Source organism: Pan paniscus, chromosome 1 (assembly GCF_029289425.2).
Source record: "Pan paniscus chromosome 1, NHGRI_mPanPan1-v2.0_pri, whole genome shotgun sequence".
Lineage (NCBI taxonomy): Eukaryota > Metazoa > Chordata > Mammalia > Primates > Hominidae > Pan > Pan paniscus.
In genome coordinates, this window is record NC_073249.2 from 164010805 (window position 1) to 164026977 (window position 16173).

The following is a 16173-nucleotide window of genomic DNA, read 5'->3' on the forward strand; positions in this document are numbered from 1 at the left end:
TTAACAAGGATATCGAGACTTTTTAAACAAATACACAGATTCAGGTAAATGTTCTATATTGACATAAAAAGAGGTCAACTTGAGGGTTTTAGCAATTCACACAATTAGTACATAACTGCGTATTCTTCAACTTTCTCTTTGAGTGTGCTTTAATTCTTGTTTCTTCTCAGGGAACAGGCTGGAACAGGTGAAACCATTCCATTATGGTCCCTGCCCTCTTTCTCATCAGTCCTTTTGTCTCTTTAGTTCACTTTTCTCCAAGAGACACAGTGCCACAGATATAAATGGGCTGGGGAGGCTGCCCTAGTTTCTCTACTGTCTTGCTAATGGATTTGGCTGTTAGTAGAGTTTGGCATCTTTAGGGAATACAAAAGTAGAAAAAGGGCAGAATATAAAAGTAATCACTGCAATCTTTTTGTTCTTCACAATCACACCTTAGTACTATGTTTAAAAATTTTTTTAATGCTTAAATGCTTAGCCTGTCCTTAAAAATCACTGAAATGACCAAGTCTTTTTCTGTATGTAGAAAAAATAAGTTTGTGTTAAAAAGAACATAAGACTGTATATTCATATTTATATAAATAAACTAAGGATATACAAAAATTAACAAGTCTGTGGGAAAGGGAGAGAACTGGGCAGATGGGAGATAAGTGTGGGAAATTTTTGAATTAAAGAACAAGCTCAATTAAGAAATAATCTAGGAGCTGGGTGCTGTGGCTCCCATGTACAATCCCAGCTATTCAGGAGCCTGAGGCAGGAGGACTGCTTGAGCCCAGAAGTTTTGAAGCTGCAGTAAGATATGATCGTGCCACTACACTTCAGCCTGGGCAAGAGGGCAAGACTCCAACTCCATTAATGGGGGGGGGGGGGGAGCTGGATTTGAGCTCATAAAATTATAGTTTCCCTACATTCAATGCCTAAAACTAAGGGATTTTTAACTTCATGCTATCTATTAAAGTGTGGAAAAAATAAGTTGTCATATTTGTTATGTTCATGGTGAAATCAATTAAAATCACTCTTTCTCTCCCTGTACATCCTAGTGACCCAATTTGTATCCCGTATCATCACCAAAAGATATGCAAAATATATACATTCAAGCTGCTTTTTTTTCCAATGAAAAGTTCAACCGCATATTAGATTCAAATCCAACAATATGTCACTCAATATAGGCCAAAATACGAGTTTTCAAAACTATGACTTCTGCAAAATGCTTAGCTAACTTACTTTATATACTGAGATTCAACCTAGCTAAACTGGAACCTCCATGGCACTAGTCAATACAAGTATAATCTTAGTTGGACTTTTTCTAACATTGATCTACCTGTTACATTAGCAAAGAAATATTTAAAACAGAACTAGAAAAGCACAGAAAAGCTAAACAAACTGGTTAGTTAACAATTTACAGGAATATGAGTATATTAGGGTATATGGCACAGTTCTAAGTCATATTTATAAGAAATTATTCTACATACATGGTATCTACAAATAGCCATTTGCCCAGCTCATTCGAAAGACAATCACAAGGAATGTTTCTTAACTTTTTTACCAGTCGGGGATAAGAAGGAGGGCCAAAAGCTTGTACATGGTCTAATAATATATTTTTGAACTCATCTACAAAGGGTATTCTATATTATACTAAAGCACTGGTAAAAGTTTTCATGTAAGAACTTGAGTCAGGCTCATGCCTGTGCCCAGAAATTCAGAAGGCTGAGGTGGGAGGATTGCTTGAGGGCTGAGGTTTGAAACTAGCTTGTGCATCATGGCAAGACCCCACCTCTAAAAAAAAATTTTAAATAGCCAGGTGTGGTGGCGTTCACCTATAGTCCCAGCTACTTAGGAGGCTTAGGTGGGAGAATTGCGTAAGCCCAGGAGTTTGAGGTGCCAGTGAGCTATATGGTGGTGCCACTGCACTCCAGCCTGGGTGACAGAACAAAACTCCGTCTCTAGAAAATAAAAATTTTTTAATTTTAAAAGGCTTTTCATGTAAGAACCAATAATACTAAACCAGAATAGTCTTATTACTATCTCACTGTACTGACTACAACCATCATAGATAATAACAAACACTAAATTGTTATTCATGGTTGTTTTAATATCTACAAAGAACTTTTAAAATATTCACAAAAACACAGATATAAATCTCTGATCACTTAAACTGATATTGGGTATTGCAGCATGAGCACTAGGACTCATACAACAGAGAGGCATTTTATATCATTTAAACTTTTTTTTTTTTTTTTTTTGAGATGAAGTTTCACTCTTGTCGCCCAGGCTGGAGTACAGTGGTGCGATCTCTGCTCACTGCAACCTCTGCCTCCCAGGTTCAAGCAATTCCTCTGCCTCAGCCTCTCGAGTAGCTGGGATTACAGGCACGCACCACCACGCCCGGCTAATTTTTTTGTATATTTAGTAGAGACGGGGTTTCACCATGTTGGCCAGGCTGGTCTCAAACTCCTGACCTCAGGTGATCCACCTGCCTTGGCCTCCCAAAGTGGAGGGATTACAGGCGGGAGCCATCATGCCTGGCCATTCATATCATTTTGTTCATCCAAGAAGATTCAAAGGCCAACCAACATGAATTTACAATTCACAATCGTTGTCTATTGCAGAACAAGTTAAACTTTCAAATATTTTCCTAATTCAGGGCTATGTTCACTTCGTGATAATTTTTGAGCTATGCACTTATGATTTTTTTTAATTTTTAAAATTCTAATGATTGGTAAGAGGAGTAGCATCTACTTGACAAACGCACTTTAGGGAGTATTCACTAGATACACTTCTGTAACAGTGTTTCTGGAAATACTGGCCAGAGAGAATCAATTCCCATTTATTTCATTTTTTGATACATTATTTACCAATTGCCCTAATAGTTATTAGGCACCTACAAAATGACAGGCACTATTCTAGGCTTATTGTTTAGAATAGTGAAGTCTAATTACCTAAACATACAAAAACAATACTGAAACATATGCTTATAGGTACAGCTATGCTATTTTGGTGATTCAGATGAAGCTTCCTAAGACAGTTAATTAGAAAATACCCTTACTAAAAAGTACCTACTGATAATTAACCGGGTATGGTGGCACCCGCCTGTGGTCCCAACTACTTGAGTGGCTAAGGTGGAGAGATCGCTAAAGCCCAGGAGGTCAAGGCTACAGTGGGCTGAGATTACACACTACGCTCCAACTGGAGTGGTAACAGAGCAAGACCCTATCCTCCACCCAAAAGACAACATAAAAAAAACCTACTACTAATTGCAGTTCACATGTGTAATTCATAAAGGGTATTATCTTTCACTGAAGAATTCACTCATCCAATCTAGATGCCCACATCACGTAATTCTAATAGTTTTACTGCCACTATTTCTGAATTTCCTAAGGTAGATTAAAACAGTTACCACTGTATGAACCTCCTAAAATCTGACATTTGGAATTGGGGACCCAGCAATCAGAACAAACTGACATGTCTATTAATAAAGCTTTTCTTACATACCCTCACTGCCAAAGCCCATTTGAGGTCTCTTCTCACTCCCTTCTAATTTCGAGTTGTTCTTTGATGACTTTTGTTTAAGGTTGTTCATGCTGCTCCTGTGAACCTCATTTTCTGTTTGAAAATTACAGTGTGAGTTTCTACATTATAATGTGCCCTCACACTGAACCATGTGCTCCATTCCTCAGTCCTAACCAAAGATATCCCTGGCATATCTTCACTACTAGACTTAGGATCCAAATATAACTGCTGATGTTCACTTCGCAACGTGTTAAAAACTCATTGAAGACAGCTAAAAATAAGGAAGAGTCTCTTAAAAGTTAGTATAGAAATTCAATAGGATATACTAATTTATTTCAGAAGAAAATGTCACAAGAATTAAACATTAATAGAAATGTATATAATCAAAACACTTGGAACCACAGAGAAGAAAAGAGTTCAACAGAGGACTCAAGGGCTTAGGAAAGTCCCTTGCACCTAGAAAGAGCTCATTAAAAAAGAAAGAAATGAGTTACTCTGATTTGGTTTCAAAATGTTAAGAGTTCAATTCTAGAAATGTAGAAATTCAACACTGTAAGAACAACAAAAAATGCAATCTGTTTAAATCTCTTCTTTAATCTCAAATATTCTCATATCATCCCACTTCCTTAAAATTTCACAATCTATTAGATTTAGGGCACTCAAAATATCAGAGGACTACCACCAATTATTTATGTGGAATCAGTGGATGATTTAAGGTTTCAATTTCTCCATCTATTAACCAAAAAAATACTGACCCAAAAAGTTCCCTATAAAAATGATTTTAATAATTGAAGTATAAGGGTGGTTTTAGAATATGCATATAATTTTTTACATTAATCAACTACATAATTTCACTAGCTATAAATATACAAGCAGTATAGCAAAGCAAGGATGGTTAGTAATACAGGGTAGTTAAAACACCTTCAATTGGTGTATTATAAACTTAAAAGATGATAAAAAGCAAAAAGTGAAATTTTATTCCTCTACAACTTGATATAATTTTTATATTATACTTTCATAGGAAAACAAGTGATGCTACTAACTAAAATAAATCCCTTCACTGCAGAAAAATAAAAATTTTTAACAGGAATTTTCCACACAGATTAAGATACTCTACCAGGATCTTAAAAATATAATATCTATAAACCCATTCTATAAGTGTCCCACTATGTAAGAAATGTTTCTGTGCATTTAAGAAGTCAATTTTAACAAATTTTACCTTACACAGTAAAATCTTAAAATCAATTATTCCTTTCCATTTTCACTATCACCAGCCTACTTCAAACCTTTATGATTAATAACTCCCTCTTGGAGTGTTGCAACAGTCTCCCAATAATGAGTTGAAGCCTTTCTAATTTTGATTGTATACACATAGCCAGGATATTCATTCACTTGGTATCTTTGCAGTCTCTCAAAATATTAGATGGATAATTTCTCTCTACTGGCCAAAATAATCAGACCAATAATCTTTTAATTTGCTTATTTAGGTAATACTAAAATACTAAGAACAATTTTCCATCTAAATCTCAAGTATCTACTGTTTATAAGGAGTCAATTTGGCACTGATCTACTGGAAATGTGACTTGGACACAAGAATCAGTGCTACAAGACCACAAGGCAGAAAAAGAATTACAATGTAGTTCACATGGCACAATTATTCTGTAGTGCCTTCCCCAGTACCAATCAGTCAACTAGCAAATATTTATTAAGGTGCAAGATACTATGAAAGAACAAAATAGACCTGATCTCTGGCCTCCAGATGCTTATACTTTAATTGAGGTAATAGTTTACAAGGGATGCCAAAATGTTTTATAATATATCTTTCTGAACCAGATTTTAACCTTGTGGTTTATCTATTTTCATATTCTACCTCTTAAATACTATTAGGTGTTAATATTAGCTAGCAAGCAATTACTAAAACAAAGTATTCAACTATATTTGCAACTCATCAAGTCCTTGAAAATTAGTGATCCATGACACTCAAGTGATTTAAACTATTTTATTCTGTAAAATTACTTTAGTCTGTAAAAGCACCAACTGGGAAAACAATCAAAACCATGTAATAATTACATGTTTCATTTATGTATTCTCAAATTTTTCTGAATTAAAATACTGGATCACAAAATGACCTGTATAAAGGAAAAGAAGAGGTTAAGAAATAAAAGCTCAAAAAAAATTAGAAACCCAACTAAGCTCTTGAAAACTTCCTAACTAAAGGCTAAGATTTAATTACTGTACTCAAAGCAAAATAATTTAGCAGATAACCGCATTAAGTCGCTTTGTTACTCTAACCCGTCTATCCCTTTCTATTTTTCTTTTTTTTTTTTTAAAACAGGGCTTACATTTTAAATACTTCAGTACTGTTTAGCTGTCTCTATACAAAATTACTTGGAGACTTGATCATTTATTTTAGTATGGCCAGGGTTTCTAACAAGTTAGAGACAAAGATAAATGAAGAAGAAAGTATATCACAAATTAAAATTCAGCAACAAAGTACTTAACCTTTGACCACTGTGTTAATTATGGTTCTATAGATCAGTAAAATATTGATTATTAACCAGTAGTTATAATACCGTAAAAGCATAGCTACCTAGCACATCTCTAAATAATTAGTTTACTTCATATGGTAAGAAAACAGTATCAGCTTTTTATCCACAGTACCTCAAGAGGGAAATCCTTTATGCTGACATCTACAAAAGATTGGCAGTAATGAGGATCCATGTAAATCAAACTGTCATCTACAAGGACAAAACAGAAGACAAGTAATTCAAAAAACACCTTATTATTACACTGCTTACAATCCAATTTCTATGTAGAACAGCTGAAAAAAATCTGGGAGTAACAGCTTGCCAGACTGATATTCATTGACTGAAACATAGGTTTGCACAGGATAGATTAACTTTTGCATAATCAAATATGCTTGTATAAGCAGAATTTTTATAAAGTGATGAGACTGTCATTTAATTTTTGGTGATAAAATTGCTTTCACAAACACACAATTATATTTTACAGTTTGCATATGAAAAATGTATTGCACTTCTTTATCTTGACAGGAAGAACATATTGCTTGTCATTTTATCATCTACTTGCACCACTAAAACTGGTAAAAAAGTAAATATGTAAATAGCAACTGCCAGAATGTGGCAGCGATGTTTTCTGAAGTTTCGCGCAACCAATAAATTATGCCTTTTTATGCAATAACAGAAATTAAACATATATTTTACAGAATCTAATTATGTTGTGGACCAAATGACAAATGAGTGGCTATAGTAGGACTGATGAATGTATAAGGTACTCGTTTTGCTCTGTTAATCATCCTGTTTCCAGATGATCTCATATTAACTTTCTGACTTTTAAAAGAAAACAATGAAGAAATATATTTTACTAAATCACTAACCTTGAAATCCAGCAAAGTAATATGACTGTTTAGGTTTGCCACCAATAATACCCACACAATATTCCAGGCTTAAAATACCCTGCCAAAAAAAATTAACACAGATTTAGTCAAGAGGCAAGTGGTAATTATTCAAAGCAAACAAATTTCTATTACTAATATTAGTAGCTCCCAAATTTACCACTACCAGTTATCATTTATATTACATTTGCACCCAGGTTCTGAAATCCACTTGTCTTCCAAACTGCCTTCCTTTTCTTTAAATCACTCAACATTAACATGACAAATCAAATATTTTGATCAGCGTGTTGCTCAACAACATTAAACAACTACTACATAGAGAGATAATCAATTTTACCACCGTAAAGCAATAAAATTCCTGCCAAAGCCAATACACTTAGCCTTCCAGTTAGCTGGTGCAGCTTCACTGTGATCAACGTAAAATTTTCGTCAGGCTTTTTGAAATGCTAAAGATAGTTCTTAGTCCTTACTGCTGTTTTCATTGAATCTTGAGTCTTAGAATCACAAATTGAAAGCCATTTTCTAATCAATGGCATTCACTCAAATTTTTTATGCTACTTCATTTGAAATAAAGAGTAATGAAAATAACTTAATCCAATGAAAATAATAATTATTGCATTTAAAGCCAATTTATTTTACTAATCATAAAATATCAGGAATACCACAATAAATTATTTAATACACCCCTCAGCAATCTATTCTAAGCAGAACTCTATTTAAGTTAGGCCAAATCAACTCTATATCTTTTTAAAAACATGTCCAATTGAGTAAGTTTAAAATGTCTAGTGGAATCAATTAATGTCTTAACAACAGTTCCTGCAATAATTTTGATATATCCTATAAAACACTAATAATGATAAAGTATAGGTTATAAAATCCCAAAACTATTAAACAATAGTTAAGCTTTCCTTCTCTTAAATGAGAGGATGTTTTGAAATCTCTAAGATATATATAAAAATAAATATATGGACAAACGTTCTTTTTCCTTTAACAAGTAACCAAACCATAGAGAACACACACACATACAGGAAATACAGAAAAAAGTAAAACTTTTCCCAAATTCCAACACCCAGAGCTCATCATTATTAATATTTGGGGGAACACCTTCTTAACATCTGTCTACATTACATACATACACACACAGATTTACAAATACAATTTTATATATGTGAAATCTCACAACACATGCCATTGTAACCTTTTGTTGCTCATTATGTCATGAACATCTTTTCCTATCAATAGAGATCTATATTAATAATATGTAGTAGCTGAAAAATATTCTATTTTATGACAACAAAATGTGCTTTAAAACCTCCACTATAAATATTTAAGTCATTCCAAGTTCTCACTGTTATAAGTAACCCTCCACTATAGTTTGAACATTTTTATTCCCTCCAAAATTCATGTGTGGGAACTTAATCCCCAATGTAGTGTTGAAAGCTGGAGCCTTTGGGGAGGTGTTTAGGTCATGAGGGCAGAGCTTGCATGAATATCAGGTTAAAATCTTAGAGCTAACTAAAAATAAAGATAAAATTGTATCAAAAATCTCAATGTTGCTATAAAAAGGACTTGCAGGAATGGTTTCTCTCTCCTGCTCCTCTGCCACGTGAGGACAGAGTTCGCCTTCTTTTGGCCCTTCTGCCTTCCACCATGTGAGAGCGCAGCAAGGAGACCTTCATCAGATGCCAGTGCCTTGATCTTAGATTTCCCATCCTCCAGAACTGTGAGAGAATAAATTTCTGTTCTCTATAAATTACTCAGTCTCCAGTATTCTGTTACAGCAGCAAAAAATGGACTCGGACACCCTCTAAAGAACAACCTTGTATATTCTTAGTATTGTAAAAATATCATGAAGTTTTTTCTGAAATGATAAACTGAATGAGAGCTGCAACTGAAAAAATTAAATAAAACAGAAAGCATATCAGGTTAAAATCTTAGAGCTAACTAAAAATAAAGACAAAATTGTATCAAAAATCTCACTAAACAGTAATAAAGTTACTTATCAATTAAGAATTCTACTGTTTTCCCCCTAAATAAAAATCCTTAATACAATTAGAGAGTGCCTTACTTTGAGGCAGTCTGATCAGTTGAAATGCAATGTTTATATCATAGAGACCTGTGAGGCAGTGAAAGTTCTATGTCTCTTACAACTGAGAAAAGAAAGAAAAAAATATATAGCAAGGATTGTCACTGACTCTCCTCAGAAAATGAATGGTTCTAAGTAACGGAAGAAAGACTTTGGTTCTTGACATCTGTATTTCCCTTGCAACGCATTAGAGCAAGTTTAGTAATAAACGCTTAGAAGCAGATTAGGAGCTAGAATGCCTTTACATGTAAGAGGCTGTATCTTTGGATTGAAACACTTTTCAGTTCCTAAAAGAGCTTCTTCACAGTTATTTTTCTAGTGGTGAAAATTTATTGAGCTGTATCCATGAAGCAATAAATAAGACTGAAGTAATCAGTCCAAAAAAAAGTCCTAATTTGTCTCACTGAAGAAAAAGAACATATTGGATTTTCCTCATTCCAGGTCCTTAAAAATACATACATACATAAATAAATAAACCTCCTGTGGTAAGGACGAATAAAGCACACAACAAATTTCCTTCTTCTCATACAATGTAGCAGGATGCTATGTTGGCACTATCTCTGAAATACCTTGTTTAATAAATTTGAAAAATAGAACTGATCAGTACATTTTAGACTCACCAATGCACATTGGTTTGGCAAGAAAAAATACAACGGCTGACCATACACGAAAAAAAGGAAAAAATTATTTTTCTTTTAGGGCTAATGAACACACTACCTTTTCACTTCTAAGTGAATACCTCTTTACATGCTCTCATTGGGGTTTGACTCAACCATCCCCTCTGGCCAAACAGAATACCTATCATATAACCTACTCCACTTAACCATTTCAGCCATTTTTACCTAACTGGAAAATCAAAATGTTTCAATAGTCACTGCTCTCCCACTGTAGTGGACTACGGTGTAAATCAAGTTAGTAAAAGCTCAAGAAAATGTTACCTTTCAAAAAGTTCATGTTTTAGAGAAAAACATGAAAAACAAACTTACAGTCAAGAAAAGTCTAGTCTCTGCTACCAGTTTGCTATCTGAATTTGGATATATCACTTAACTTCTCTATGTCTTTTCTGTTTCATAAAGACAATCCAGTTCCTAGCTACTGTGAGGGCAAAATGAGATAAATTTACATTGAAAAGTATTACACAAATTAGGGTTAACAAATATGTATTGAGTAACTCCTATATGTTAGATACTGAGGCTTCACTTTAACAGCTTAACCATAGTTCATTTCACTACAAAAAGAAAAGTCCTAATTTGTCTTGCTGAAGAAAAAGAACATACTGGATTTTCCTCATTCCAGGTCCTTAAAAAAATTAATATAAATAAATAAACCTCCTGTGGTAAGGACCAATAAAACACACATCAAATTTCCTTCTCCTCATACAATGTAGCAGGATGCTACATTTCACTACAAACCATGGTTAAGCTATTAACCATGAATCACTCAAGAGCATTAGGCAGTGAGACCATCTAATGAATACTATCAATACCACCAAATAGCAAAGTCCTCAGCCAGATGAAACATGCCTGAAGCCATTTGCAACCCATTCCACCAGGAATGAAGCTTTGGCTAAAGGAATCAGTTCCAAGACTGCATCAGTTTCTAATCTTCTCATGGTAGTAGAGAAGGCAAAAAAGAATCCAGTTCAGATTTGATTAGAACCCACCTAGAGATGACAACATGTCAGAAGTCTCAAAACCCTCAACAGATTCTCTAGATGATGTGGTTCACAGCTTCTCATACTGCACCAATAACCCTACTAAAGATACATGTCAGACATCAATTAATCTTTATTTGGAAGATTAATATGTCATTGATATATTACAGTATTGTTACTCTTAGTAACAAATGTGCTTCCAAAATTTTAGTAACTATTAAGAAAAGCCAGTATACCAGCTAAAAAACTTCCATGTATATCATATGTTAAAAACAACTGCTCTAGATTTCTAGAATTAGCACAATCTACCCTGAGAATAGATGTTCCAACTAAATATATAGAGACTATAATATGGGATGCCTCATGGAGGGAACAAATAGTTATTAATCATAAAAGATAGATTCAGACTTTATTTCAACATTACTATATCCCATAACACTCCATTTAAAGAAGAATTCCAACTATTGCTGCAAAAAGAGACTACTAAAAAATGAAGAATTTTATTGAAACTATGAAAATAAACTAAAAACTTTTGCCTTAATCAGAAACTATTTCCAAGGTATTTTATCATATGTGAATGTCTTGGTGCCCAAAACAAGATACCATAACTACACATGTTCTTTTGATGCAAGAAACCAAACAATGTGCTTCAAGAAAGAACCGATTTTTAACTGGTTAAGATGAAAAAAACAAAGTTGGAATTCCTCCAAATACTATCTTCATATCTTCATTATTTCTAGCTATAGAAATAATCTCATCTCTTATTGACATCATGGTGTCACAGGAAACATATTATGAGATAACATAGCAGTAATAGAGAGTTTTTTCAATAATTAATGTGATATAGTTTAATGCTAGTTTTATGAATAAAGATATATACTTAAAATTACAAATAAGAATAATGAAACTGTAACTATATTACAGGTTATGATTATTGCTGCATCTGTGTCTCCCTGATTAGCTACAAAGATTAAAAGGCTTTTCATTTTGTTATAGAACACTGTGCTCTTCAACTCACATTGGTCTTATAATACCGAAATTTAAAATCTCTAATGTCAAACTTTACAACGTACAACGTACAACTACAAAATCACTACTCATTTAACAGAAAAAAATTGCAAACCTTCTATATTTTTCACATTAGCTAGTATTGCCCTAAAAAAATTCAGCACTTATTTCATACCTTCACAAATTCTAAGTAGTCGGTGTTGGTTCTTTCTCCACCAAGTCTAACAGGAACTAGAATAATAACAGCTTTGTCATCTGCATTATCAGAAGTCATGGAAGCACTCTGTTTATCAATTACATCAGAATTGTAAACTGAGAAAAACATAATGAATATGTATTAAATTTTATATAAAAGCGATTTTCAGAAATATTTTTACCCAAATTTATCCTCCACCCCACAATGGACAGCCAGCTATCTCATCTCTGGCATCACCAGAAATGTCTTAGTAAGTTAAAAATACCACTAGGATAACTGGCTAGCCATACACAGAAGACTGAAGCTGGACCACTTCCTTACACCATATATAAAAATCAACTCAAGATGGATTAAAGACTTAAAATGTAAAACTCAAAAAAAAAACCCTAGAAGACAACCTAGGCAATACCATCCTGGACATAGGAACAGGCAAAGATTTCATGACAAAGACACCGAAAACAATTGCAACAAAAGCGAAAATTGACAAATGGGATCTAATTAAACTTAAGAGTTTCTGCACAGCGAAAGAAACTATCAAAATAGTAAACAGATAACCTATTGAATGTGAGAAAATATTTGCAAACTATATATCTGACAAAAGTCTAATATCCAGCATCTGTAAGGAACTTAAACAAATTTACAAGAGAAAAACAAACAACTCCATTAAAATGTGGGCAAAGGACATGAAAAGACACTTTTCAAAAGAAGATATACATGTAGCCAATAAGCGTATTAAAAAAAGCTCAATACCACTGATCATTAGAGAAATGCAAATCAAAAGCACAATGAGATACCATCTCACACCAGTCAGAATGGCTATTATTAAAAAGTCAAAAGGTAACAGATGCTGGCGAGGTTGTGGAGAAAAGGGAATACTCATATACCACTGGTGGGAGTGTAAATTAGTTTAACCATTTGTAGAAAGCAGTATAGCAATTCCTCAAAGAGCTAAAAACAAAACTACCATTTGACCTAGCAATGATTACTGGGTATATACCCAGGAAAATATAAATCATTCTACCATAAAGACACATGCACACGAATGTTCACTGCAGCACTATTCACAATAGCAAAGACACAGAATCAACCTAAGTGCCCATCTCACAGTTAAGAAAATGTGGTACATATACACCATGGAATACTATGCAGCCATAAAAAAGAATGAGATCATGTCTTTTGTGGCAACATGGCTGGAGCTGGAGGCCATTATCCTTAGCAAACTAACACAGGAACAGAAAACCAAATACTGCATGTTCTCACTTAAAAGTAGGAGCTAAATGATTAGAACTCATGAACACAAAGAAGGGAACAACAGACACTCGGGTCTACTTGAGGATGGAGGGTGGGAGGAGAGAGAGGAGCAGAAAAAATAACTACTGGGTACCAGGCTTAATACCTGGGTGATGAAATAATCTGTACAACAAACCCCCGTGACATAAGTTTACCTATCTAACAAGTACCACATGTACCCCTGAACCTAAAATAAAAGTTTTAAAAAAATACCTACCTGATTTATGTATTCAATAGATACTTATTGATAGCTAGCTACTATATGACACTGGGCCTTCAGCAGCAGGCAAAACAGAAAAATTCCCACTCTTCTTGAGCATGCATGCTAATGGAGGAAATAGAGATGGTGATGCATGCTTTGAAAAAACAAAGAGAGAAGGGTGAACAGGAAATGCTGAGGGGGAGGCAATTTAAAATAAGGTGGCCAGGGAAGATCTTATGAGAAAGTAATATTTGAATCAAGACCAAAAGAAAGAAACCAAGTAATACAGACAGATACCTAGGGGAAATGCATTCCAAGTTAAAAGATCAAAAAGTGCGAGTATCTTAAGGCAGAAGTATAATTAGCATGTCCCAGGAACAAGATGCCAGTCTTCTGGAGGGAAGTAAACAAGGGGTACAGTAGCAAAAATGGGATTAGAAGATACGATTATAGTTATAGGGGAGAATGAAGACAGATTGTGTGAGCTCTTGAAAGCCATTGTAAAGACCAGTTTTTCAGTGATGGGAAGCCATTGAAGAATTTTTTAGGGATGTCCTAATCTGACTCACAGTTTAACAGCCTGTTTCCTGTGTTCATAATAGACTGTATAGGCAAGGGGCTGCTCTGCCTATGGAGCAACTTTTTTATTCCTTTACTTACTTAATAAACTTGCTTTCATTTTACTCTAAAACCAAAATAGGCTACAGGGGCAAAGGCTAAAGCACAGAGAACAGTTACAAAGCCGCTGCAGTTATCCAGCAAGAGATGATAGTGGCTTTCCATTATGAGCAAACTATTGCAAGGACAGAAAACCAAATACCGCATGTTCTCACTCATAGGTGGGAATTGAACAATGAGAACATTTGGACACAGGGTGGGGGAACATCACACACCAGGGCCTGTTGTGGGGTAGGGGGAGGGGGGAGGGATAGCATTAGGAGATACATCTAATGTAAATGATGAGTTAATGGCTGCAGCACACCAACATGACACATATATACATATGTAACAAACCTGCACGTTGCGTACATGTACCCTAGAACTTAAATTTTAAAAAAAAGAAAGAAAAAAAGAGATGATGGTGGTTTGAAAAAAGGTAGTAACTGTAAAAATAGGGAATGGTCGGCCGGGCATGGTAGCTCACGCCTGTAATCCCAGCACTTTGGGAGGCTGAGGTGGGCAGATCACGAGGTCAGGAGATCGAGACCATCCTGGCTTACATGGTGAAACCCCGTCTCTACTAAAAATACAAAAAAATTAGCCAGGCATGGTGGCGGGCGCCTATAGTTCCAGCTACTCGGGAGGCTGAGGCAGGAAAATGGCATGAACCCGAGAGGTGGAGCTTGCAGTGAGTGGAGATCGCACCACTGCACTCCAGCCTGGGTGACAGAGCTAGACTCCATCTCAAAAAAAAAAAAAAATAGGGAATGGTCACGTAGAGGTGATCAGTTCGGCCAGGCACGGTGGGTCACACCTGTAATCCCAGCACTTTGGGAGGCCAAGGTGGGTGGATCACTTGAGGTCAGGACTTCGAGGCCAGCCTGGTCAACATGGCAAAACACCGTCTCTACTAAAAATACAAAAAATTAGCCGGGCATGGTGGCAGGCACCTGTAATCCCAGCTACTTGGGAGGCTGAGGCAGAAGAATCGCTTGAACCTGGGAGGCAGAGGTTGCAGTGAGCTGAGATCGTGCCACTGCACTCCAACCTGGACAACAGAGCGAGATTCCATCTCCAAAAAAAAAAAGTGATCAGTTCATGTATCTGAAGATAAAGTAAGGACTCACTATTAAATGTAAGATGTGAGAGAAAAAATTGAGTCACAGGTGATTTGAAGGGTTTTGGTTTAAGCAAACAGAGTAAGAAAGTTGCCATTTATAAAGACATGGAAGACTGGAGGAGGGGAAAATATAGGAGGGAGAATTGGGAATTCAGTTTGAGATACTTGTTAGGTAAACAGAAAGGTTGAGTAGACAGGGACACGCAACCGGAGTTTAGAGAGAGGACTAGGATGGACCTATCAATTTGGGAGTTACCAACATGCAGATTAGTATCTGCATTATAAAGCCACAAGACTTGGTGAATTCAAATCAGTATAGACAGAAAAAAAGATGAGATGAAGTCTAAAGGCTGAGCACTAAAACATGACATTTTTAGAGATCAAGGAGATGAGGAAAAACCAACAAACCAGGCTGTGAAGGAGTGAATAAGGAGGCAGAGGGAAAATCTACAGAGTAGTGTCCAGAAATCAAGTAAACAAAGTGTTGTAAGGAGGAAGAGGAAAGAGTCAACGGTGTCAAATGCTACTGATAGATTGTGTGATATGAGGACTGAGAAGTTACTGCGAGGCTTAGAAAGATTAAATTATTTGTAAGAGCAGTTTTGGGGTGGGCACAACGGCTCATGCTTTTTTTTTTTTTTTTAGACGGAGTCTCCCTCTGTCACCCAGGCTGGAGTGCAGTGGCACGATCTTGGTTCACTGCAGCCTCCGCCTCCTGGGTTCAAGGGATTCTCCTGCCTCAGCCTCCCGAGTAGCTGGGACTACAGATACCTGCCACCACATCCAGCTAATTTTTGTATTTGTAATAGAGATAGGGTTTCACCATATTGGCCAGGCTGGTCTCGAACTCCTGACCTTGTGATCCCCCTGCCTTGGTTTCCCAAAGTGCTGGGATTACAGGCATGAGCCACCATGCCCAGCCAGCTCACACTTATAATCCCAGTATTTTGGGAGGCTGCGGCAGGAGGATCACTTGAAGCCAGGAGTTCAAGACCAGCCTGGGCAACACAGCGAGACCTTCATCTCTATAAA

General features: G+C 35.7%; 1 protein-coding gene across 11 annotated transcripts in view; it reads right to left on the reverse strand.

Annotated features, from left to right (window-relative positions):
- The window catches only part of ATG4C (autophagy related 4C cysteine peptidase), an 82570-nt gene that overhangs the window by 24144 nt on the left and 42253 nt on the right, over positions 1-16173 (reverse strand). For all 11 annotated transcript variants that reach the window (XR_010110959.1, XM_063600780.1, XM_014345535.4 and 8 more), the window contains exons 7-9: positions 11849-11985; positions 6908-6986; positions 6172-6248 (exon numbers count right to left, since the gene is read on the reverse strand). Coding sequence is in view for 10 of the 11 variants with exons in the window: in XM_063600780.1 (XP_063456850.1) it covers positions 6172-6248; positions 6908-6986; positions 11849-11985 (293 nt within the window). In the remaining variant the exon portion in view is untranslated. The remainder of the gene's footprint in view (positions 1-6171; positions 6249-6907; positions 6987-11848; positions 11986-16173) is intronic.